The following is a 25157-nucleotide window of genomic DNA, read 5'->3' as shown; positions in this document are numbered from 1 at the left end:
AACACCATGGTTGGAAATCTGTTGGGAATAGCTTGCGTGTAACCTGCATATGTGCGAGCACTCTCAATGTCTTGATGTTTATACCAAACTGGGCTACATTTTCAGTCTCTCCATCTCTCACTCAGTATCATCCTGCAGGAGTCAAGTCTCTCCATATAAGGTGTCAAGTCTCTCCATGTCTTCTTCCATGGCTTCTGTGTCTTTGCATCTCTAACATCATGCTGTAGAGGGCGCTGCAGCTCCCAGTCCACTCTGCTCCAGCTCAGCGATCACAGACACGTGTTTGAAGTCCGCTGGACTGTGGTTGAACGCCTCCACCAATCGGAACGTCTCCTGCCTCGGCGTGCCGTAGAACAGCTGCACCTGATTGGCCAGGCACTGGGCCTGGTGGACGCTCTGGAAAAAAGGGGGGAGGGGTCAGAATGGTACGTCCTCCTATAATTATACAGACATCAGCCACCATCAGGCTGATTTTTTCAAACACATTTTTGGACACTGCCCCTACAGCTTTTGCCCTAAAATCACGCAAATTGGTACACAGTGGCCCTCATTTATCAACGTGGTGCAGATCAAAATTTGGGTGTACACCGAAATTTAGGGAAGTCTCGACATTTATCATTTCAACTTGACTTTGACGTTGGCGTAGGGTAGGATCAAATCTCACGTCAAGTCCAGAGGTGGTGTAGGATTCATCCTACACCACTTTGTTCCATTGTAGACGTGCGGAGCAGCATTGTGTAACTATTTGACAGGCAATGGACACATGTATCCACTCGAAAATGTATATCCAACACAATAATAAATAATCCTGTGAAAATATTATATATATATTATAGCCAGCTACATCGCATGCACGCCGATTTTATTTCCAAGTTACAATGACAAGCAATCAAAATCTAGCAACATGGAAGCAATCTACTGTTAAGTGCTTTAACAGTCTATATTTTAAGATTGCAGACCTGGCTCAGAACAAGCACATTATAGCCTACGAACGCATGCGAGAGCATTTTCGGGACCAGTGCGGCGCCGCTGTGATCTACCGTGAGGCGTGAGCCTCCAATTTATACAGTGACGCGAGTCCTTTTAAATATGGATAAAACCCGAAGCTCCAAACCTGGCTGTGCCCAGCCCCGCGCACGCACGCTGCGGATGATTTATTTGGGGGTCCACGGCCCACCTGGGAGAAGACCAGCCCGCGCAGGAACGGTACATGATCGCTAGTTCAAGCACTTTAACGTGCATTGCGCTCGTCGCCGAAATTGGGTTAAATTAATATCCAAAACGTAACCGTGGGGTCTCTCAATTTATACAGTAGATACTGTACACTATGCTGGAGTTAATGATGAAACCCGACGTGGCGAGCCTTGAGATCATGGCCATGGGGAATATGATTGCTTGTAACCAAATGAACGCGCTCTGTCTGCGCACGCATGGCACGGGTAGGCAATGGTTTAAATTAATATCCAAAAGTATTCATGGCAGTGACCAGTGACTTGTGTCATTCATGTCGGCTGCGGTGCTATAGCCTCCTTGTCAAAGATTGTACGGTTGGTTAATCCCACGTTTCCACTGTCAAAGACTGCTGTGTAAACCAAAATGCTGCTGTTCCAAGTAGCCTAGTTGCGTGTGTAGGTGTGTGCGTGCATGTGTGCGTGGTCTGTGTGGGACTCGGACATGGCTTTTCTTTGGTTGTTAGGTCGTATTCGGGTTGTTCTGGTCGTAAAATCGGGGCGTTTCGAGAATAATTAAGGGCGTGTTATTTAAATTTCAGCCTGCGCATTTATCAACGCTGGGATCAAATGTACGCCAGGTGTGTCTGTTTAGGAAGCATTGATAAATGCTGTGCACACGTTGCCCTACACAAAATTTGGTGAAAAAAATAGACCATTTTTTACACTCCATTGATAAATGAGGGCCAGTATGTCTACCCTCATCTTATCAACGTGTCCCATATAGCGCCACCATCAGGCCGGTTTTTTCAAACACATTTTTGGACACTGCTCCTACAGATTTTGCCCTAAAATCACGCTGCGACCTGACGGTCGCTTATCTCCCGATTAGGGAGTCTTACTGGTTCTACAGACATCAAAATCTGTCTGCTGCCTGGTTCTCCTCAGTGGCTGGAGCAATTGATCTGAATTTGCACACCCGCATTGACCATTAGCATATGCACACAACTGTGATGCCTGTTTTTTCACTTTCCCAACATGTAAGCTGTTTATTAGTGTTTTTATATAAACACCAGAGATTAAAAGTTCAGGCTACGGGACCTAACGCCGCCATGGCATTGGTTAGAGCACCCCAAGCTATGGGATGAATGAATCAAACTGCACACGGCCACTGCCAGATAGACAGACTGCGCATGGCCACTTCAGACAGAGAACGCTGCAAACTTATAAAGGATTAAACTTCATTACATGTCCACACTGCGTTTTATGCACAGGATGGCGCTTTATCATCTTCATGGCACAAGCATGCAGATTCACGCACAATGTACTAATCTAGGTTACCTCAAACAGCGGACTAGTTTAAATGATTTCAACATTTTATTCACAGAAAAAAATTAAAAAGCGTTTAAACACTGCTTAAAACCTTTCTCCACACCCACCAGAGACATAAAGTTTGTTCTCCCCATTCAGAAAACAGACCGTTATCCCAGATATACTGCTCAAGATTTGTCTATTTAGTTGTTTACAGGGGTTAAGGCCAAAACAAATCCCAAAACTGAAAAATGTCAAACCAAAACCATGTCCCAATATGTAATTATTAAAACATGGCGTGCGCTAAACAGTTCTGAACTGCCTTCACTGAATGTGTGTGTGCCAATCCATGCCTCATTGTACAGAAGTATGTTCTGAAGTTCTGTTGTATTCTATTGCTATTCTGGCCAATTCAAATACTCATATCTTGATTTGAAATGATTATTGTACCTACAGTAACTGTAGGTATTGACGGCCACATGGTGCATAGCAGCAGTTAAAAACACAGAGGAAGACACTTACAGTATACACTTACAGTATACACATGTAGCCTCAGTAGTCATTTGAACAGTTTACAGTTACAGTTTAGGCATTTAGCAGACGCTAAAGCGACTTACAATAAGCAGGCAACACATCAATACAGCCATTATGCACCTTGAATGCAGGGAAGAGGAAAGGTTGCAAGTGGGAACAAAAGAAAGCCCATAATACTATGTTATTTATTTTTATAATCTGCACTGATCTCAGAAATATCAGCCCCTATATGGAATCCTCAAGATTGAAATCGGTCCCCGAGACTGATAGAAATTTAACCCCTGTGTTTATCTGAGTATATGAAATATCTGCATCGCTCTAATAATAATCTTCTTACAAATTGAACAAACTTTGAACCAACCAAATCCTGTTGGATGGAGTATACATTACTTACTATGAACTTGCGGTCCATCTCTGCAGTCATGAGGATGATTCCCTTGTCTTTGCTGAGCTCAGCATAATGGTAGAGAATCAACTGGCTGGGAGCATGCTCTCCTAGGGTCTGACAGAGAATAGAGGTGCAACACTTTATCCGGCTCATCCATTTAATAAGATTATTACAAATAAAATAAATAAATAGGTCTGTCAAAATGATTACATAATCGACTAATCGCAATTATTGGACATAATCGTGATTATCTTTCATAATCGTTTCCATGTAGAAAAAATGTCATATATTTTTTTTAAAGTCAAACATTGTGGGAATAGCAGATCTACAAGCTCACAACGCGTCGCGATGCGACGCATTGTGAGCTTGTAGATCAGCTATTTCTACTATAAATGTTCTGTTTTAAGTATAGAAGTTGTCAAATATGTCAGTCATTTCTTTGTATATTTAGGTCATGTGTCATATCTGCTATGTGCAACTTCAAAGCCTAAAAGCCAAACAGAAATGTAATTGTCAACGAATTAAATCGTTAATCGCAATTATTTGAGTGATGACAATGAATGGTCAAGTAAAATGTCATAATTGTGACAGCCCTATAAAGAAATTGCACTGGTGCAAAGTGAAATTCGCATGTCAGTTATCTCCATACATGGAGATCCATGATCATACACACACATCTGTGCTCATACACATAAAGCCGTCTCCATAAATGGAGATCCGTACACACAAAGCCAAACGCAGGAGCGGTTAGCACCGCTCAAGAATAACTGATAATCAATAATTTTATGAAATCTGATGTCAGGATATTGATAGAGGAGAACTCTCTCCTAGGGCCTAAGAGTAGAGGTGAAAGAGTTCAAGCTAATCGATTATAAAAAATATATATACAGTCGTGGCTAAAGGTATTGGCACCACCTGTGGTGAGTCCAAGTTGACTTTAATCTTTAGTAACTACCTGTACTAACCCACCCAGTTTAAATGGAGTAAATCCCTCATTCTGCTGTCTTGTGTCACACACAAGAGCATGGACCAAACAAAAAAGGAGAGAATTGTCAGGAGGTCAGAGGTCAGACATGGACAATGTGAAGGCTCCAAGTCCATCTCCAGAGACCTTGATGTTCCTTCACTGTGCGCAATCTAGACGATTGTGTGTTGTGTGTTTTTTTTTAATGCAAGGGTGCCAATACTTTCAGCCACAAAATGTATTGACGAAATGTATTGACGACTATGTGCTGTGTTATTGCTGTTTATAATATGGATACAGATATTTTCGAAAATGCTACATTAATGAAAATAAACCATCATCACCAAGAGAATTTGAAGAAATGTATCTGAAAACTTAACAGGATTTATTTTTTTCTTTTGCAAGGAGTAAATACTGGAAGGTGATGGAACTGGACTGGAAAATATTCCATGGTGAGCTCTGGACACAGGAGTTGGTAGAGGTTATGTGTTATTTTCAAAGTCGAACCAACCACAACTGGTTCAGCTCCTGAATAAACAATATCTATAATCATTGATGAGAATAAAGACCTCAGTGTTTTCTGATGTCTTGTTTTTATGTGCACACACTATATTATATTATTGAGGTATAAAGGGCAGAGCACGTTTCTGATTGAGTAGATTTGTCAGGGTTCTTTAGATACCTCAATAAAATGCACATTTTCAATGTGCATGCAGTATCATTTATGTCTTCTTTTCTTTTCATGGGCCAATCATTAAAATACAGTGTTAATTCATAAAGTATGCTTGCCACCAGGTTCTCACTGTCTCTTGCTATTCACCAGGCAGGATGATTTTATAGGGTGTATATTTCTATACTTTATTCATATTTGTTTCAAGGTGTTATTTATTGTGATGCTATTCTTCTTGTCCTCGTCTATAACTTGTACTGCTGTGCTGGCTCTGGTGCCTGAATTTCCCCCACGGCATCAATAAAGGTATCCATCTAAATATTGTCTTAAATGCCTTCCATAGAGCTTCCAGCTCCAGTTTGCCACCCAGGCTTCCCAGTGCCTGATGGAAAGCTGATGAAATCTACCAGCTTGAATTACTGGACAAGGAAGAGACATTAGTGACCTGAGATTAGTCTAGCGTAGCCAGACAATTATTCCTAGGGCTGTCACGATTATGTCATTTTACATGACGATTAATTGTCACTCAAATAATTGCGATTAATTGTGTTTTTGTCGTTGACAATTACTTTTCTGTTTGACTTGTAGGCTTTGAGGTTGCAAGTAGCAGATATGACACATAACCTAAATATACAAAGAAATGAAGGACATATTTGACAACTTTACACTTTAAAAAGAACATTGATAGTGGAAATAGTCAATCTACACAAGCTCACAACGCGTTGCATCGCGATCGGCTATTTCCACTATTTTTAAATGTTTTAACATACAACATTTTTCAATATGTAAACGATTATCACTAAATAATTGCGATTATGTCTAATAATTGCGATTAGGCGATTAAGTAATATTTGTGACAGCCCTAATTATTCCTCTCTGAATGCTATGTAGATTCTGGAACTAAAGCTCCCGAAAACAGAAAGGAAGCGGCCATCTGTTCATTTCCATCAATATCTTCTACTCTCTTTTAATAAACCTACACCTGTACCGTGCAGTTCGGCAGTGTGTGGGCATATTCTTTTATCATTGATGTACACTCGTTTGCCTACACACCTCGACCTGCTCTTAAAGCTTTTATTCTAGGTGTGTGAAGGTTTCGCATGAACATCAATATTTCTTTGTAAATAACTTGTGTTTTAATTCCCATTTCTGATAAGCAGCAGCAGAACAATTTGATTTACAGTAGGCCAAATTTACGCAACCGCAAAGATGAAACGGAAGCCAGGGGAAGAGGCAGAACATTGTTTTACTCTGACTGTTTTCAGCGCTTCCTTTGCACAGACTGTTGACTCACACAATGTTCAAATGCTTCCGTCATTGTCTAGTAACCTACAGTATCCTATCCTTGAAAACAACACTTTTGGCACGAACCAATGAGAGCGGCCCGTGGGTGTACCTGGACATTGACACTAGCCAATGAGAGCGGCCTTTGGGCGTACCTGGACGTTGATGAGGGAGGTGAAGTGAAGTTCATGCCCCGCCCACTGACCCAGGAAGAACTCATAGCCTTCCTGCTGAGGCAACGCGTACAGGAACTGCACAGGAAGACATATATGGTCATAAGGAAATACACATATGGTCACATATATGCACAAGACATATATGGTCATATAGGAAATACACAAGAAGACATGTACTGTATGCGATTATTACCTACCTACCTACCTAGGCAGAAGTAGGGAGTGAGTGTTAACTTGGAACGCGAGGAGTGCCTAAAGTCAGGGGGGAATGAAGATTTACTATTCCGGCCACCTGGTTTACAATGTCTAGCGGCGCTGAGTCGTCTCATGCGACCTTCGCAACGCTCAACAAGGCGATTTGCTCGCTGCCGCTCGCTCGGCGGTGTCTCATGTGGATCAAGGTTGCCTGAGACGGCACGCCTCTGTCATCTCCACCGAAAGCACTCCCTTACAAGGCATGGTGTACGAAAACAATAATAGCGTACTGTATGGTCATAAGAAACTACACAAGAAGACATGAATGATATAAATAATGACACGCGTGTGACTGTTAGTCAGGGAATATTATCAGAATAGCTGTCAAAGCTGAGAATACCTTTGTTACCAAACGATTTCTTCACCAATGTGTTCGTAAAGGTGTCTAGAAACATATCTAACAAAGATTGAAATTCAAAATCCCTAGGAAAATCTTTGACAGAAAGGGAAAAAATGACTCCCAAAAAATCTGCTTTAAGTGGGATGTGACGGGTCTAAATAGGTGTTTTTAATTATTCTGAATCCATTGCAAGCATTTGTTCGGCACAAAAAACATTCCTTGGGCTAAAAATGGAACCCATACAACTGTGAAAAGTGATGACTCATCACTAAACCATCGTTCTTTTGGGCTGTTTTTAGCCCAATGAATGTTTTTTGTGCAAAACAAATGCTTGCAATGGATTCAGAATAATTAAAAACACCTAGTTAGACCCCTCACAACCCACTTAAAGCAGATTTTTTGGGAGTAATTTCTTCCCTTATATTATAGTGTAAGTGAATGAGAACCAGAATTACCCTAGCTGTCAAAGATTTTCCTAGGGATTTCAATCTTTGTTAGATATTTACTAGACCCTGTTACTAACCCTTTATGAACACATTGGTGGAGAAATCGTTTCATAACACATTTATTCCCAGGTTTTATTAATATCCCCTGACTATGTGTGTAGGTTTTGTGTGTGTGTGTGTGTGTGTGTGTGTGTGTGTGTGTGTGTGTGTGTGTGTGTGTGTGTGTGTGTGTGTGTGTGTGTGTCTGTCTCTTACCACTGGACTGGATCTGGCTCTGTTGAACATGACTTCAAATGTCTGAGTCTGTATGGAGCAAAACACAATTTAACTAAGTAGTGATGATGTGATATCACATTATTATCAGCATTGAAACGTTCCAAGTGTAAAAACTCACTGGTATGACTGCACTGATTGTGTCCTTAGTAGAATAATACTTCATCCACAGCTAAAAGAGACAACAGACAAAATAGATCCAAAGTTATGTACACATACACCTTTATTAATAATACCGAATGTCATATTACAGTCGTGGCTGAAAGTATTGGCACCCTTGCATTTGTTTAAAAAAACACACAACACACAATTGTCTCGATTGTGCACAGTGAAAGAAGATCAAGGTCTCGTGAGATGGACTTGGAGCCTTCAGATTGTCTATGTTTGGTTACAATCTGACCTCCTGACAATTCTCTCCTTTTTTGTTTGGTCCATGCTCAGTGTGTGACACAAAACAGCAGAATGAGGGATTTGCTCCATTTAAACTGGGTGATTAGTGGTTACTAAAGATTAAAGTCAACTTGGAATTACCACAGGTGAGTTCCAGGTGAATAGCCTGCTTGAAATTCAAGTACAGTGTATTAAGTATGTATACAAGTTTCTGTGTAGAATGAGCTAGGATTCTGTATTTATTCTAGTTTTATGTTGTGTTCCTTTTCATTTGCCAAGCTTCTGGAAGATCTTTTTGTTTTTTTCTGTTTTACAAATGCAAGGGTGCCAATACTTTTAGCCACGACTGCATTAATATTAGACATCATTGTTAATAATACTGGATGTCACATATGATAGAGCTTATCATGGTGATTCCCTCTAAACAGATGCTTGGTTTAATAACAGCTACTGTACAAAACCTCCAGAATGATTTTGACATTATAATACATTATGTAACATATATTTTAAATTCATTTGAATAAAATCTAGTTTTAAACCAAGACAGGCTTATAAGAGAACTCAGTTATACAAGTCATCATTTGCATAATTTCACTGTTAAAGTGTTAGATTTTAGGTTAGTTTCAGTATTATTTAAGTCTTATTTCAATACAAACAGCAACACTTGGTGAAGCCAGTTGACTCAGTCATACAGGCCAGTCTGTGGTTCTCAGACAAGTTCATGTCAAGGACCCCAACTGTAAACATAATAGACTACCACATCCATTTGAAAAGAATTGTGATTTACGTATTTATTTTTAAATTATATCTTCTGCATAGTACTGTGTTCTGTCTGTCATTCAATGTTATGAGATTTAAAAAAAAAAAAAAGGTCCTCACAAGCCATAGGCTTTTTTAGCTGTATACTTTTAGTTGACCTTGTACCAGTGAACTGTACATCAAATGGTATTTGTTTTGACCAAGTACCTTGATGCTGACGATAATCTTTTTTTCCTCCAAAACCTTTTTCAGAAATAGCCGATCTACAATCTCATTGCCATTAGCATTAGTGATAATAACAAAGTAAAAATGATGACCAACTGTATGCAGTAGCAGCAGAACATCAGCTACATGTTAGACATGATGATCTCCTATCAGCCTGGGCAGTGGACACAGCTTTAGACCCTCTGCTAGGATTCTCCTGGCTCCCCAATAGTCTCCTCTCTTCACCCAGGATGATCAGGATTTTACAGTCAAGGCACTCAGGCTTTGGAATCAATGCCCTGCCTGAGGATCTGACACTAGGATAAATCTGTGTCTTCCTTTAAATCACTTTAGTGTGTTATTTTTTTTAATTGTGATTATTTTCTTTGTGTTAATTAATGTTCTTTTGCCCAGCTCTTTTACCTTCTGTAAAGCAATTGTGACAAGGTTTACAAAAACTCTACACCACACACGCTGTGGACTTGTAGATAGGATATATCCGCTAATTGGAACAAGTGTAAAATAGGGTTTAAGAGATTAAATCTAGGAAAATATGAATAGTAGTTGTTCACACAGTAGGCTAATGGTTTGCTTGGTAATTCAATGTATTCTCTATGCAAACCAGCTTTAAAAATGTCCAAGCTTTTTTTCCAGCTTGGAAATTTTAAAAGCTGGTTTGCATAGAGAATACATTGAATTACCAAGCAAACCATTAGCTTGGCTTTTCTGTATGTGAATGAGGCATTAGTCCGTATTTTAACATTTTGGATATAGATATTTTTTGATTTACCTGACTGTAAACCACAAACTAGAAGTTTTGAATATGTTAAATTCTTAAAGGACCAGGTCACCTCTGGGACAACCAGATTTTATTTTATTGTTGTTTGGGACACGATCAACACAATCCTAAGTACTTTTTTGTGTTCAATCTGTGTTTTTAGATATTTTAGGATTTCAGCATGCTACAACTGGTCATATGATGCAAAATGCATCATACTCCCCCCTCATTTTATTGGATTCGATTTTTTTACTCAACTCAATTTTACAATACAGTATATTAGGAATTATAAGACATAGGCCTAATACTTATGGAAAGTGGAAACAGTATATCTCCAACAGTTTGTGGAACAACAGTATAAGTCCGTACAAGCAATATTCAGCAGACAAAGGGAGCAGATAACATTAAAACAGACAATTAAACTAAATGAGGGGGGAGTGCATTAACAATTTAACAGATTAAAAATGACTAGTTTGTGGTTTACAGTCTGGTAAATCCCCGAATATCTATATTAAAAAGAAAACATCAAATATGGACTTATGCCTCATTCACACTACAGATATATAGTTGAACGTTTTGCTTGGTAATTCAATGTAATCTCAATGGAAACCAGCTTTAAAGATGCAGGAGATGCTCAGAACAAAGCTTTGAAAGCTTTAAAGCTGGTTTCCATTGAGATTACATTGAATTACCAAGCTAAACGTTCAACTATATATCTGTAGTGTGAATGAGGCATTAGACCGTTATTCGTCTCAGGTACTCAATGGTAAAACCGACCTGTAAATAACGTACTTGAAAGTCTTTTTTTCCACTCTCAACCAAATACAAAAAATAGCCTATCTACAAGCTCAAATTTTTTTGGCAAATGTTCCGCCCCAGGATTATGTTCACGATAATATCGTAAAACGCAGTTTTTCTGGTCACAATAATATTCATGACATGACATTTTCATACCGTCCCACCCTTACTGTCCACATGTTTATTAAAATGTGATCTTTAGGACTGACTGACAAATACAAGTGATCAGACCTGATTTGTGTATTCAGACATCACCGAAAATAGCAGAAACTGGCCCACCCATTAAGACCACTGATCAGGGCAGCATTCAACGGCTGTCTTCAGTGGGTGTGTGTGCATTTTCAGAGCATGTTTATAATCATCGATCAATTGTTCGTTTCCGGCTTGGAGCAAAGGAACTTTTGGTTGATTGTTAGATTAGTATTTTTTATGTAAAGCATCCTAAACAAATTCAAGCTGTTATTATAGGATAATATAATATCAGATAGACCTCAGAAATCTCTTCTCTGATCTAATTGTTGGGAATTATATAATAGATATACAACATATATAATAGAGATATACAGTAACATGTACAGTTACAGTATATAACATGGATATGTGGACACATGGACTGACCTCAGAAATCTCATCTCTAGTCTTGTCGTGAATCAATTCCAGGTTCAGGATGGATCCTAACGTCTGAACAGGAAACAATTCATCACATGGTGATCCAAAATCCAATTAATCAACTTGATCAAGAATAGATTTGTTTTACTATGAATTCAGATTAATGTAAGGTTGTTTTTACCTTGTCTTTAGTAAAGCCTCCAGAATGTCCTCCTGTAGACTGTTGGCCTTTCTTGTCCAACTATAAAAAGATCAATGTTTGTATTTACATCTTATTCATCAACAATGTTCATATATCTAGATGTATATCATCTCACAGTTAGTAAACATTATTTATTTAGGGGGGAAAAAAATCAATCCTACATTAAATTAATTTAATTACATTAGCCAATTTGACTCTCGTATATATGATCAGATTGATTGTACCAGCATGTTTGATACATTTTGAATACCATTAGCCAGTAGCTATGCAACTCCCAAAAAGCTTTTGTCCAATGCTAGCTTAGAATAACTTCCTGCTTGCCAAGGTTTGCCTTGACAACAGCCTTGGCAAGCTGGCAAAAACACTTTTATGCCGCCTGTCAAAGGTACTGCTGCTGTGTACAGAAGTGGAGGTTTTGTGCTTCCATGGAGTCAGAGTGATCACTGACCCCTGGTTGTGGATGGAGCGTCTCCATGGAGTATGACTGCAGTCTGAACTATTAAAGTTGTTATTGCTGAAGTAGAGTTACATACATCTCTGTCTGTCTGTCTGTCTGTCTGTCTGTCTCCCTCTCTCATCTTAGTTTATATCTGTCTGTCTGTCTCTCGAGGCAGATGTTTGCCGTTCCAGTTTCTTCCAGACAACTTTATTTTTCCTATCAAGTGTTTGCTCATGGGGAATGTTGGGTCTCTCTGTAGACTAGAGCAGGGGTTCCCAAACTTGTTTGGCTCAGGGCACCTCTACATTATATTCATAATTTTCACTCCCAGCACCTTATATTTATAGGATATTTTAGCAATTATGTTACGAGGAAAACATTGAGATAATAGCCATTTTGGTTAGAACTGCCTGAAAATAACTTTGTACTTTAACTTTATACTAAATATTTGTGTCCAAATAAATTCCAAATATTATCAAATTATCTCGCAGCACTCCTGGACTGCTGTCACAGCACCCCAGGGTGCCCCGTCACCCACTTTGAAAACCCCTGGACTAGAGTATGGTGTATACCTGCGCTTCATGTAAAATGTCTCGAAATAACTTGGCACTGCATGAATAACATTGATTTCAATAGATGGTGTACTGACTTGCTGATATGGAGCATAAACTCTAGTTGTGAGGATAACATGACACATGAATACACATCAATGTTAAATCAGTTTTTGTACAGTGTTGTAGCAGCCTGCCTCCTCCACGTTAACAGACAGACAGCATTAGTTCCTAGTCGCACATTTTTTTATAACCGATTGAATCTAGGGTTGCAATACCTCCCATAGGCAGCCAATGCATCAAAACAGTTTTTTGCTATCTGATTGTATTAAACAAATTCAAACTCACCAATATTGTGGCTCTATGGAAAGCTTGGAATTCACTCTTTCTATCTGCAAAGTGTTTGTTTCAGAAAAATCCACAGTAGACATGTTATGAGTTACTTTCTATCCAAGAAATTTGGTTCAGGTGATAATTTTTTCTAACTCCTGGAGTTTGGAAGCGCTCATGGAAAATCACTCAACGGTCCTGTGACCACCTGGTTCTAAATGTCACATTATACAGGAGGCAGCGGGACATGGCGTTATAGAAGATGAGCGCTTCCGAAGTTCAACACTTAGAAAATAAACCATGTCTGCTCGGATTTCTTGACAGAAAATAAATCATAACAATTATACAGTGGATTTTTCTGAAACAAACACTTTGCAGATAGAAATAGTAAATTCCAAGCTTTCCATAGAGCCACAATATTGGTGAGTTTGAATTCGTTTAATACAATCAGATAGCAAAAAACTGTTTTGATGCATTGGCTGCCTATGGGAGGTATTGCAACCCTAGATTCATCCGATTATAAAAAAAAATCTAGTGTTGCAATTTGCGGCTAATTAGTTCCATTAGTCTCAGAGTAATGGAACTCTCAGAGTGTCTGTCTGACTGACAGACAGACATCTAGACAGGACGGACAGACTAACAGACAGGTTAACAGACAGACAGACAGCATACCTCCTGCTCCATCATTCTGACAAACTCTGATTGCTTGGAGTGTCCAATCGGTTCATTCTTCACTTCATGACGTTTCTCCAGTCGGGCCTTGAACTCCTGAGGTTTGGCACTAAAATGTAATGGGCGGAAGTAGACATTTAAAGATGGTGGTGATTATAATCATGTTAAATGCTTCTCAATTATATTTATCAGTAGAAAACAGTGACATTATTTAATATGTCCATGTTTATCATCTGACAGGATGGTGGCCCTAAGTTGAGAAACAACGACATCTACTGGCCGTTGGCACATTGCAGAGACTAGAGGTCGAAATGTTTAACCCAAAATAAAGTCTAGTTATCCATTTAAACTCACACTGTGTCAACATTTGCACAGCCACAGACACCGTTTTGAATCATAATAAAATTAGTTTAGAACATCTGCAGCGCGCAGTGCAGTGTGGTTTAGCCATGTTGTTATGTTATTATAATGTTATGTTATGAATGCATGTTAGCATGCTAGGCTACCTGCGCAGCCTGCGGATCTTGTCCTGGTATTTGCTGTAGTAAGGATTGTCCTCCAGAGGTTCTTCTCTTGGCTGCTGAACGCAGAAGGTTCTGAAGTGAGTTGGAAGCAGACCCGGGATGAGAGGAGAAGAGATGCCTGCTCTTCTGACCAACAACATCCCACGATACCAACAGGACATCTGGAGCAAGGCCGCCGCCATCTTTCCTTCACTGCCCATTTAATGGTCCGACTGGGAACCAGGTCACTGTGCATTCATTCCGGGGTTCCACCAAAACAACGCTGATAACTTCTTCTTCTTCTAATGGGGTTTCCGGCAGTGTTGACGCTTTAGCGTATTACTGCCCTCCGCAGTTCAGGGTGGTATTGGGGGCTTTTAAGCCGTGACATAATTTTGTAGGCAGAGGAGAATCTGCCCCCAGAGCATTTTCTGTCCCTCGCTATTTCAAAAATCAACGACTAAAAAATAACGACTAAAGTATAATTCTAACACTTTCCTTTCAACAACAAAGAGAAGAAAAATGTGTAAATAGTAAAAATAGTAAAAAGATTCACGGAAACTGGGGGCAGAAATTCTCCTCTGCCTACAAAATGATGTCATACTTAACAGCCCCTGTCTGCGTTGCGGAGGAAAGCCAGGATGCTCCTCTCCACAGCATGATGCTCCTTTCGCTGACTGAACAGTGATTTATAATCCAAGATAGAGATTCCAATATCCTCCAGTTCTTTGCGTAACTGAGCCCTCTGTTCCCTGTATTTCTCACACTCAAGTAGCACATGCACAACAGTCTCCGCTCTCCCACACTCACACAGTCCATCTGGATGTTTCCCAACAGTTTTCAAGCAGCTGGCTAGCCCACAATGTCCAAACCTTAGCCTAGTCAGTTTGACAGAGTCTCTTCTGTGACTGTCCCCCTTTCTCTTCATTGTTCCACTGTTTCTCAAGCCCCTCTTTTATGGTGCTATAGAATTCTGGCTTGCCCAAAGGGATTTTCACATTTATGTTCTCTCTCTGTAGCGAGTTTTTGGCCAACTTGTCAGCTTGCCCTCTACACCTGCATGCCCTGGGACCCAAAGGAAGCCTACATCACAACCTGCTTTCTCCATCTTGTTTAAGCATATAAAGCTTCGTTTATCAGATCGGCTCTCGCTCTCGATGTCCCACTCCTCAGGGCCATCAAGGCCGCAGCTGAATCAGAGCATATCACTACTTTTTCGGGTTTCACTTGTTCAATCCACCATAATGCCCAGATTATGGCCATTATCTCTGTGGCAAAGACGGATGCCCCGTTTGTGACACGCAAGCCTTGCTGGACCTGAGGACCCACAACATAGATTCCACACCCTGCTTTTTGGCTGTCCTTAGACCCATCCGTAAAAACCTGCATGTGTCCCCGGGGGTTTCTGACTTTGTTTTGAAACCTCTACGCCTCCACACGGGCCCGTGTAGAAAAATATGTGTGTCCACACGGTATTATAAAAACGCTATAAATCCCTGTCTGCGCGTCACCGAAGCGGGTGGCGCGTCCCCCTGCTCTCATGCAATCATTGCAGCAGCTATCTATCTATAGGCTATGCATCGTCCAAGTTTCACAATCTTCACACTTTAACATGCACAATTGCTATTTAAACATTCATTTAACTATTTCTAGAGCAGGAGAGGGGAGAGGAATCGTCGAGTGTGGTATTCTCTCTCTCTCTCTCTCTCTCTCTCTCTCTCAGTATTAAACGAATGTAACTCTATCAATCAGAACTTCGTGGTCAAGCAAGCATCACTTGGTATTGAGAGAGAGAGTGGTGCGCTCTCTCAGACGGACTTTTTTTTTAGCTTGCGCTGATCGTGGAAATAATTTAAAAGGAGGCACATGCCGTGAATAATCAACATATTCTCACCTTCAAAGCGTCAGACAACTGATGAGAATGGACAGGAGTAATGCCTGCATGCGTGCGTATGTCTCCATTATGCTTGAAATCATTTGATATTGGCATTTGATATCCAAACTTTGACAAAGAGAAGAGGCAAGCGCGTCGCGTCAGATATGCTCCGTTAACAAGACTAGGGCTGTATCTCGTTATTGATAATGAGCACCTTAACGATCCGGCTTATTGAGCCGGTGGAAAGCTACAAATTCAGAACATAACTGCCCAGACAGCACAGCGGCGTCGCGCCTATTTAGCTTCGGCGGACAGCGCGACTTGGACGCAATGGGCTCATTGGACCTCGCTACGTCCGCTACGTCCGCGCTGTACAGCAGCGCTGTGTGATGCTCATTGGAAAGATGCATTTGCTACGTCGCTGGCGATGCGGCAACGACATATCTACGCTCTCTGCGCGATATTAATGCCTACGGTTGGACGCTTATTCTCCCTCCCCCCTCTCTTCTCCCTCCCGTCACCCCTTCTCCCCTCCCCTCACGCTCCCTTCTCACCCCATCCATTCTACACTTGCAAATGATGTTACTATGGTTTGTATTCTTACCTGCTAACTGCTGTCCTTACTGGCTGCTGCACCTGGTAATGGAAGACTTTCCTATGTTCAGTTAAAACGCAACCATAAAAACCCTAATAAAAAGGGGCATTGTTGTGTCTGTGAAAAATCAGACCATCACGTACTTCCTAATAAACTTTACTTAACTCCAAGTGCAGAGCAGCACCAACAACAGCAGTGTGAAAACGTACATCAATCAATCCCAGAGCATCACAACAGGGCAGGCAAAGCTAGTCAACAGAAGCACACATCAAACTGAGGATCTAAACATAACAGTGAGACATGATGCAGTATTAAATATTTCATATTTATTTAACTGTTATTGTATATGCAGCAATAAACCTTCAAGCAATTAATAGAAAACAGATAGGCCTACATTTAAAATTGCCCTATTAAAGTTCCTATCACACAAAAAATTGAAGGACCCCCGGTAGTAAATCTGAGGACCCCCTGTTGAAGACCCCTGATATAAGTTCACAAAAATTTGAAGGACCCCCGGTAGTAAATCTGAGGACCCCCTGTTGAAGACCCCTGATATAAGTTAAAAACTCAGTATTCAAACATTTATGTACCAGAACAAATGTAGGCTATATACCATAATTATATATAATGCACTTGACCATTTACAACCAAATTTGAATGGACCAAGAACTCTTCACTGAGAGTAAAAACATTCACTGAAAAAGTAGGCCTTATGTTGGTGAAATGATCAGGCCATCACAGTTTCCCAATGAATTTACTTAGCAAGCAGCAGCAACATGAGAACGAAATGACTGACTAATCGATCCCCCAAAAAACCCACAGAGCAGAATAGAACATCAGTCAGTAAGACATAACATGCACCTTGGGTTTATGAAAGGCGCTATATAAATGCAAGTTATTATTATTATTATTATAACAGGCCTAGTAGTCGTAACATTATTAAATTAACTGAAAAATTATGCATATATTGTGTACTAGCAGTAGCTCATTAGGTGTTTAAAATGTTTGTTTAAACAGTTCCTCATTTTGCTGTGGGCCGCTTGGCAACCCCTCCAGGACCACTGCATGTCACCGGACCACCAGCCACATTTTGAGAACCACTTCCTTACGATATTCACACAAAGAATACAGCCTGTTCTAAATGAAATGATCAAATATCTATAATGTCTATAATAGACACACAAATTACCTTGAGTATTCTGTCCTCCCTTATTTAAATTATTTATTTACCCAAGCACTGCCTGGGTTCAGTTGCTGGTTAATTACAACATATAGCCTTCTGTGAGCCCATCATTATGAGGGTAAATTCTTGACTGTCATTTGTGGATTTAAATAATGTTCCTGGGTCAGTAGCTACTGTCTACCCCTGATGTATTATCCTCATATCTCCATATTTCAAGAAAATATTTCAGTAAAAGAATGACCTGCTAAATCATATACAACTATACGGTATACACAAAGCCAGCACAGTCTGTGTCTCCGGTCATACACAGCTTGTTAGCCATGGCGGGCCAGAGCTCGGCCCTGGAAGACTGCAGGGGGGCTTGCAGCACTGCATGCTGCGGTAGTCGTCCATGTGTTGATGGGGCGCACAAGCTGGATCTTACCGAGAACGCGAGCCGTCACAGAACCAGGGGCTGAGGGCCAGCTGCACACGGGTGCAGACCGTGTGCAGGCTGATGAATGTCTGGGGGAACGCAAACGCCACACACGCACACACACTCACCCACAGATGCACACACACAGAGAGAACAGCGATATTTAATTATCTGGATAAAATAAAGAGTTAAATGGCTCTATATTGTGATAGTGATAGGCATTAATACAGAGAGCATTGATGGACTTAGCAGCATGTGTGTGTGTTTGTGTGTGTGTGTGTGTGTGTGTACCTGATAGATGTGGTTGAGTTTGAAGTATTTGAGAAGCAGCAGCTGCAGCAGGATGGCAGAGATGGCCTTCACGATGATCTCTTTGTGGCGATTGACATCAACACAGAGTTTCATGCTCTGCACATTGTGGTTCTGCAGCCACAAATACATGTTCCCATAAGTTCTACAGTTTCACTGGGATTGTGAGTGCATCACATTATCAACAGACACATTAACAACCATTTAGGCTTGAGGCTGATTCTAAAACACCTTCTAAAGCCTGACCTAAGTTTTCTGAAACTTCAAATAGTATTAAAAATTACAAAAACAAATGTTGCTACATACTGGACAGTACATGTACTACACAACAATGTGTTGCCATCCATAATAGGTTAAATCCATAAAAGACTGTGTCACCACTTTAACCATTATTTTTTGGCTACTGGTATTCAAAAATAGCAGATCTACAAGCTCATATCTGGGGGTCCCTGCACAACATATTTTGAGATGGGGGTCAGCGGCAAAATACATATAATTGTGGGGATCCTTGACATGAAAAGGTTAAAACTACATTAGGCATTTAGAAGAAATTAAAAGAAAGGTCCAGCCAAGTTTGTGTTTACATATTCAGATCTTTGAGCAATGAAGGATTTAAGTTATAACAATAATTTGTTGAATTAATACTAAGGAGTACTTTGCTCGTGTCGTTTCAATCACACCCAAAACTATGTCTTGAATGCCATGGCCTCTTATATATTATTATTGCTTTAATTATTAAATTGCAAGGAGCTCTCTGCTGAAACAGCCTAGGTGCCCAGACGGCTACGCCAGCTGTCTGTGAATTTCCGTTTTAATCACCTGACTTTAGGAGCCCAGGGCAGCCCCTTGGGGAAGGACACCCTCTCTGACAGACCTCGTCCCTCTCCAGGGGGAATGGCTCTGCCTCTATGGAGTTGTCATTGTTGTCATCTTCATCCTCGCGGGGGGTCGTCGGCCTTGTAAGGGTCTTTCTCGTTGAACGCGTCCAGGTTGTCTTGCTTTATCAGGGACTGTAATTCCAGAGGACAAGGTGGCGATGAGCACTGAAAACAGCCTGACGACATGTCATCAAAGCATGCGAGGCAGGTGCACAAATTAACAGAGCAGTTCACCCCAAAACATGACTTGTTTTTTATCAATTACAACCCCATGAAGCCTTGAATTCATAGAGATGTTTGGCGCAATAATTTAATGACAGGATATTGGTCAATATCAAGCCTTAGTGAGTGGGAGATTTGGCTTTACCCTGAGCCATGTAGAGGATGGCCCTGGCCACCTTTAGCCTCCTCTCCCTGGCGATCACCTCCAGACCATCCAACAGCCGCATGGCATGGGCTCTGTGCTGCGCTGCATCCAGCTCCGTCCATTTCTTATCAGACACTGTGAGAGACAGCAGTGAAATAAAACAAGAGCGCCTTGAGTGGAACATGTCTTTGTGTATAATGATAATGATAATATAATTGTTTTTTGTTGCATACCATGGGTTCTGAAGTCCTCCTCAAAAAAAAAAACACAAAGAGCAAATGTTCACGTATCAGCATGTGCTGCATTTGTCATAACCACTAGTGACCGATCTCTAAACATTCTGTGACAAGCCTTTGTTAATTTAGTCATACCAATTCATTCCTTCCCACGGTTGGCACTGCCGTTGTACTCTACTGGCTCACCTGCCAGTGAGCCCAAATCAGAAGGACGTATTGTAACTGCCTCTGTGGTATTCTTCCAATTCAACAACCCCCCACTGACAGGTGTCACTGTAGCCCAAAGATCACCCTCCACACCCAGTTTTCCTTCCCTGAACACAGGCCAATTATGCTCAGCCGAGCCGGATTCTATTCCACACTTGCTAATGATTTTCTTACACACAAATTGCTGTTTTACAAAGTAAATGCTTATCATATCCACCTAAGATATCTATAAAATAATAATGGCAGGCATTGACACTATGGCCATGGCTACACGGAGCTGGATATTTCTGAATCTAGAATTTTTTTGTGCTGTTGGGGCTTGTAGCCACATGAAGCTGGATATTTCGGACGCGAAGCTGGATATTTTTTAAACCGGAAAAATAAGTGGAGAGATTGAAAAATATCCGATTCACTGGATCTGTGTAGACAGGGAACCCGGATATCTCTGAAGACTTTACTGTGTGTGTGCTTGTTAGTCCTAGATATCTTTGTCATGTGGACCTAGATATCTTTCTATGTGGATAACTGAAAAACCGGGATATATGAAATATCCAGCTCTGTGCTGTGGACCTAGATATTTTTCTATGTGGATATCTGAAAAACCGGGATATATGAAATATCCAGCTCCATGTAGCCATGGTATAAGGCTTGCCCAATGCCCATCTGCCCCCGGCAGGTAAATAAAACTTTCGGGCAGGTGAAGTTTGCTTTCAGGTTGCCCAACCGGGCAAGTGCTCGTTTTAGAGGGGACGCAACTGTCTATAAACAAAAGAGGAGCTATCTGTCTAAACACCTGAACGTGGCCAGAGCGCTATGTTTTCTGGCCCGTGGAATGTAAAATAAAAGCACTTTTTACTGTTGCTATGTAGGTATTTGGATAAAAATGTAGGTACTGTATTTTTTTCTTCTTCTTCACATTAGCCCCAAATAGTAAAAACAAAAGAAGTGTTAAATTGAACAGTAATTCAAATCTTACCTATCATTTTATAAAGGACGTTTTACTTTCCGGGCAGGTGGGCATGACCTTTGGGCAAGTAGAACATGACCTGGACTTGCCCAACGGGCAAGTGCTTCCGAGACCTCAGTGTCAACGCCTGAATGGTATTAATAATAGTGGGTGAATATATACCTCCACAGGTGATTCGGCACAGCCATGTTGACATACAGGTAGTAGTATGGCCGGTTGTCCTCACCGGTACAGTTGCCTGGTAGAGGACTGTCCAGGTTGAAGATTGGATCCAAGTCCACGATCTGAATAGACGACAAATCGTTATGCAGAAAATACAGTAAATTTAGGGCAGGTTTTCTCAAAGTGTGTGCCATGGCAACTTAGGGTGACGTGACGCAAGGGGGTCCTCTCTATGTTCCCCAGGTTCTATGTTCCCCTCCTCACAGCATTAGTTTTAGTGAGGTTAGCGTTGGGGTAGGTTAGGTGGTAAGAAAGTGGGGAACATAGAAGCTGGGGAACATAGGTACGGTCCCGACGCAAGTATAGGGTTGCCACCTGAATACTTTTACAATATTTGGAATTTATCAATATCGCTTCAGTTTAACCACTTATAGTTACTGAAGTAAAATGAACCTGCGTTGCATTGTACTTGGTGCATTCATTTTCAGCCTACAGGATCTTCACCAAAAATAGCAGATATACAAGCTTCACGTTGTTGTCAGCCCTTGTAGACCTAGCTTGTGGACAGAATTTATGGTTTACAGTCAAACACCTGAGAAGGATTTATATCAATATAGACTGCACATATTACTGGAGAATTGTTATCTTTAAACGGCTTCACCGACCACTTGTATGACACAGACACTACACGAATAAAGACAGAACCTATCCAACGGTCTCTTTACCCGTAGGGGCATAAGCCTGCTTCCTGGGAAGGTACAAGCCAAAATATCACCCTCCTCTTCTCTTTATCAAGCTTGCTTTAATAGCATTGGAATGATACAGTACAATTTCAGCCATTAAAATGCTAAAAGTAGGCGCAATGTCAGACCCATCTATATTTAATAATAACCATCCATTACTTGTATTACAATTATAAGTGAATATCTCTGTATGATTGCATGCACTGACCACACCACCTAAGCGGGGGTCTGGAGGTCCCAAGAGGGTTGGCAAGAGAAATGCAGTCACTTTGAATATAACACCTTTACAGCATACTTTTTCAACCTGGATCCCTCATGCCCTGAAGTCACCTGTTGCTGACCGTGGTCTTGTCTGGTCTGGTCATGACTCTTGTTTGTAGTTCATGGGTCACAGAATCAGTCCACACTCCACAGCCATCAGCCAAAAATCTAAGGCACAATGCATGACACCCAATAACAGTTTTAACAGATTAAATGAACAGGGAGTACTACAGTATATCTTTTCTGTGTTTCTTATCTGTACCTTTACCAATCCATCTTTTAATAACCATTTGTTTATCATCCAATTTGTTCAACAATCTCCAATATATCATGTTAGGGTTAGGGTAACCCTAACCCTAACCCACACCTCTGTTCAGTTAACAGGAAAATATTATGTGTACAGTACACTCTCTCATTAACTAAAGGGTGAAAAAGCAGTTACCTCTCTGTTTACATGTTGTCATTTACTGATGCTGCTAGACCAGGGGCACCCGCGACGGCAGTCAAGGGGTGCCGCGAGATGATTTGATAATATTTGGAATTTATTTGGACACTTGAAAAAAGATTTAGTATCATTTTAAACTTGAAGTACAAAGTTATTTTTGTTCTAACCAAAATGGCTATTATATCAACATTTTCCTCGCAACATAATCATCATAATTCATATACAAGACTGTCCACAAAACTAGTGAAAACAGCCGATCTACAAGCGAGGCGTTGTGTGCTTGTAGATCTGCTTTTTTCACTAGTTTAGTACATTTTATAGATAAAATTGATCTCCTTTTAGTAGACCTTGTACCAGTGCAGTACCGTCATGAAACTGTACCTTTTCCTAAGTAAACTTCTAATAAAGTCTTCAATAAATACATGGGTTGCCCTGGGGTGCCCTGAGACAAAAAAGTTTGGGAACCCCTGTGCTAGACATGCCATGCTAAGTTACGTCAACATGTCGGGGACAGCAAACAGCAAACACTAGGGTTTCAACTCATTTGTCCTTTTGGAGTAATAAATCCTCCCTTGCCAACGTTGCTAAAGCTGACATGTTGACGTAACTTAGCATGGCATGGCTAGCAGCATAAGTAAATGACATGTAAACAATAGCTACTAGCTAGCTAGCATGTCCGTAAACTAGCAGTTAGGGACGGGTGTTTTTTCAGCTCAATATAACATTAAATATAAAAACATATTTGACATGTCATCAATGACATTATGAAGTTTAGAAAATAGCCTAACTAGTTCTAGTGCATAACTGATGTTTTACATATACAAACCTGTTTGAAACATGAAATGAAGAGAGTCAGTGCTGCTAGCCGGGGTTGTTGTCTTTAGCTCAGCTGAGATGCGTGGTAATGTGACGCAGGCACAGCTGTATGCCATGGTCTCATGCGGTGGCAGTAGCTCTCCCGCACCCCCTAGTGGCGAAAGAAATGAAAAGCTTCTGGGAACCCAGATTACAGTAGCTCTAACTACATAGCGGCGACTGAGGGGCGACGGAACTTCACGGAAGGACAATGGCGCGCTCTGAAACAGCTCAAAACGACCCAAAAGCTATGAACCTGCCAAGGCAGCAACCCTAACGCTACGAAGCTTCATATAAGCGACCTCGCGACGAGCTATGGTGCTGTCTGGGTGGTATCTTTTGAGACTGTGAGATCGTGGCTGACCACCATTTATGAAGATGACATTTGACAAGAGTAACACATATAATTAAAATCATTCATTAGGCTAAATAGGGCTCCATCCCTAAACAAGACAGCTGAGCTCTCTAATGATCACATGTCGTGAATGCGCTCATAAATATGGATATTCTACAGAGACCACCATGGGTTTTTCTCATAGCAAGGAGGAGGAGGCGAGAAGCACAAGGTGACGTAAGCATGCAAGCAAAGAACTTCTCCGTTTACGGTGTCCACAAGGCAAAATAAATACGCCCGGGTAACAAAAATGCACTGCAGCCGGAGTTTTGGAAACTATTCGTCTAGTCCTCCGTTTGCATGCGTCTGCATGTGGACACCCATGGGCGTTCGTGGCTTTACCTCCCCGGGGATTAAAAATACGTTGTCGTCTGGACAGGGCCTAAGTGAGGATGCAAAGAAAGACATGGTGAATGATAACAAATGTCCTTTGAGAAACAAGTACTTTTTTGTCATCAGATATCATATCATATCATATATTAGAATCAAACCTTTAAGCATAATTTGCACAGGGTTAGATCCACTGCATGAAAAACAGAAAGGTTGGAATTCAAACATAATGGTTTTGTGTAATTTTGTCTCTTGCCCTCCAATGGTGCAGGACAAACATTGTCTTTGAGCATCACTGCCAGGATCTGTAATAACCAACCCCTGCATACACAGAGGTTCCACCAGAGAAAAGGAGGAAAAGCAGGAAGAGATGCAGCCCATTCCATGTAGCATGTGTGGGGGATCAGATGGACAAGCACAAGGAAGAGGTTCATGTATGGACAAAATTCTTTAAAACTAGATGTTATTGTGAGGATTACAATTATCCACAAGACACCGTAACCACTTAATAGAATGCATACAAAATTGTGCTTAAATTAGTTTATATCACACACACACACCAGTTTTCTTTTATATATAGATTTTTTTTAATAGAATTTCAGGCAGTACAAAAATAACACCAATTGCTGTGAAATGATATAGGCCTAAATGCAGAAACATAATTATAAATCAAACGTAGTGATATTTCACTTAAAGAAATGTTTTTAAGTTGATTGATTCAGTAGATATTTGATATTCATAAATGCATTGTAAAGAAATAAATACAAAAATACAAAAAACAAAACAAACAAAAAACAAACATGGTGCCCACACCATATTAGGAGGGCAGTATGAGTCACCAGCCCCATAGACAGGTGTTTTCCATGAATATAACATTAACTTTAAAATG

At 40.7% G+C, this 25157-nt stretch overlaps 2 protein-coding genes across 4 annotated transcripts; both read right to left on the bottom strand.

The window, feature by feature from the left end:
* On the bottom strand, window positions 1–14257 carry LOC308283518 (ATP synthase mitochondrial F1 complex assembly factor 1-like). The gene is made up of 9 exons (XM_080723959.1): window positions 14049–14257; window positions 13543–13651; window positions 11530–11589; window positions 11358–11420; window positions 7932–7982; window positions 7793–7840; window positions 6476–6571; window positions 3409–3516; window positions 1–396 (listed from the first exon to the last, which is right to left on the bottom strand). Exons 1-9 carry the CDS (start codon window positions 14246–14248, stop codon window positions 217–219), a joined length of 915 nt encoding a protein of 304 aa, XP_080580085.1. The 5' UTR covers window positions 14249–14257; the 3' UTR covers window positions 1–216.
* Window positions 14258–16835: 2578 nt separating this feature from the next.
* On the bottom strand, window positions 16836–23596 carry LOC308281190 (uncharacterized protein). 3 transcript variants are annotated; one of them, XM_080721309.1, is made up of 7 exons: window positions 23516–23596; window positions 22314–22412; window positions 21241–21362; window positions 19669–19803; window positions 19243–19433; window positions 17941–18537; window positions 16836–17857 (listed from the first exon to the last, which is right to left on the bottom strand). In XM_080721309.1, the coding sequence occupies exons 2-5, from the start codon at window positions 22346–22348 to the stop codon at window positions 19330–19332; spliced, it is 396 nt and encodes a 131-aa protein (XP_080577435.1). In that variant the 5' UTR covers window positions 22349–22412; window positions 23516–23596; the 3' UTR covers window positions 16836–17857; window positions 17941–18537; window positions 19243–19329. The 3 variants fall into 3 exon arrangements, 2 of the variants coding, with proteins under 2 accessions (XP_080577435.1, XP_080577434.1); XR_013961822.1 differs by having other exon boundaries at window positions 16836–18537; window positions 22279–22412; XM_080721308.1 differs by having other exon boundaries at window positions 16836–18537.
* Window positions 23597–25157: the final 1561 nt, after the last annotated feature.

This window comes from Nannobrachium achirus, assembly GCF_963921795.1.
Source record: "Nannobrachium achirus genome assembly, chromosome: 1".
In the NCBI taxonomy this organism is placed as follows: domain Eukaryota; kingdom Metazoa; phylum Chordata; class Actinopteri; order Myctophiformes; family Myctophidae; genus Nannobrachium; species Nannobrachium achirus.
Note: the sequence above shows the minus strand (reverse complement) of the source record. Positions and strands in the feature narration are given on the sequence as shown.

Bases quoted from the DNA above. Each gene is read 5' to 3' on its own strand.
- LOC308283518 (XM_080723959.1), bottom strand. From the start codon at position 14,248: ATGGCGGCGGCCTTGCTCCAGATGTCCTGTTGGTATCGTGGGATGTTG. The intron at 13,652-14,048 runs GTAGCCTAGCAT...ATTACATTTTAG, and splicing joins AAGATCCGCAGGCTGCGCAG to TGCCAAACCTCAGGAGTTCA. The intron at 11,421-11,529 runs GTAAAAACAACC...TTTCCTGTTCAG, and splicing joins GAGGCTTTACTAAAGACAAG to ACGTTAGGATCCATCCTGAA.
- LOC308281190 (XM_080721308.1), bottom strand. From the start codon at position 22,348: ATGACCAGACCAGACAAGACCACGGTCAGCAACAG. The intron at 21,363-22,313 runs GTGACTTCAGGG...TCGTCTATTCAG, and splicing joins AAGACCACGGTCAGCAACAG to ATCGTGGACTTGGATCCAAT. The intron at 19,434-19,668 runs GTAAAGCCAAAT...CTGGAATTACAG, and splicing joins CATCCTCTACATGGCTCAGG to TCCCTGATAAAGCAAGACAA.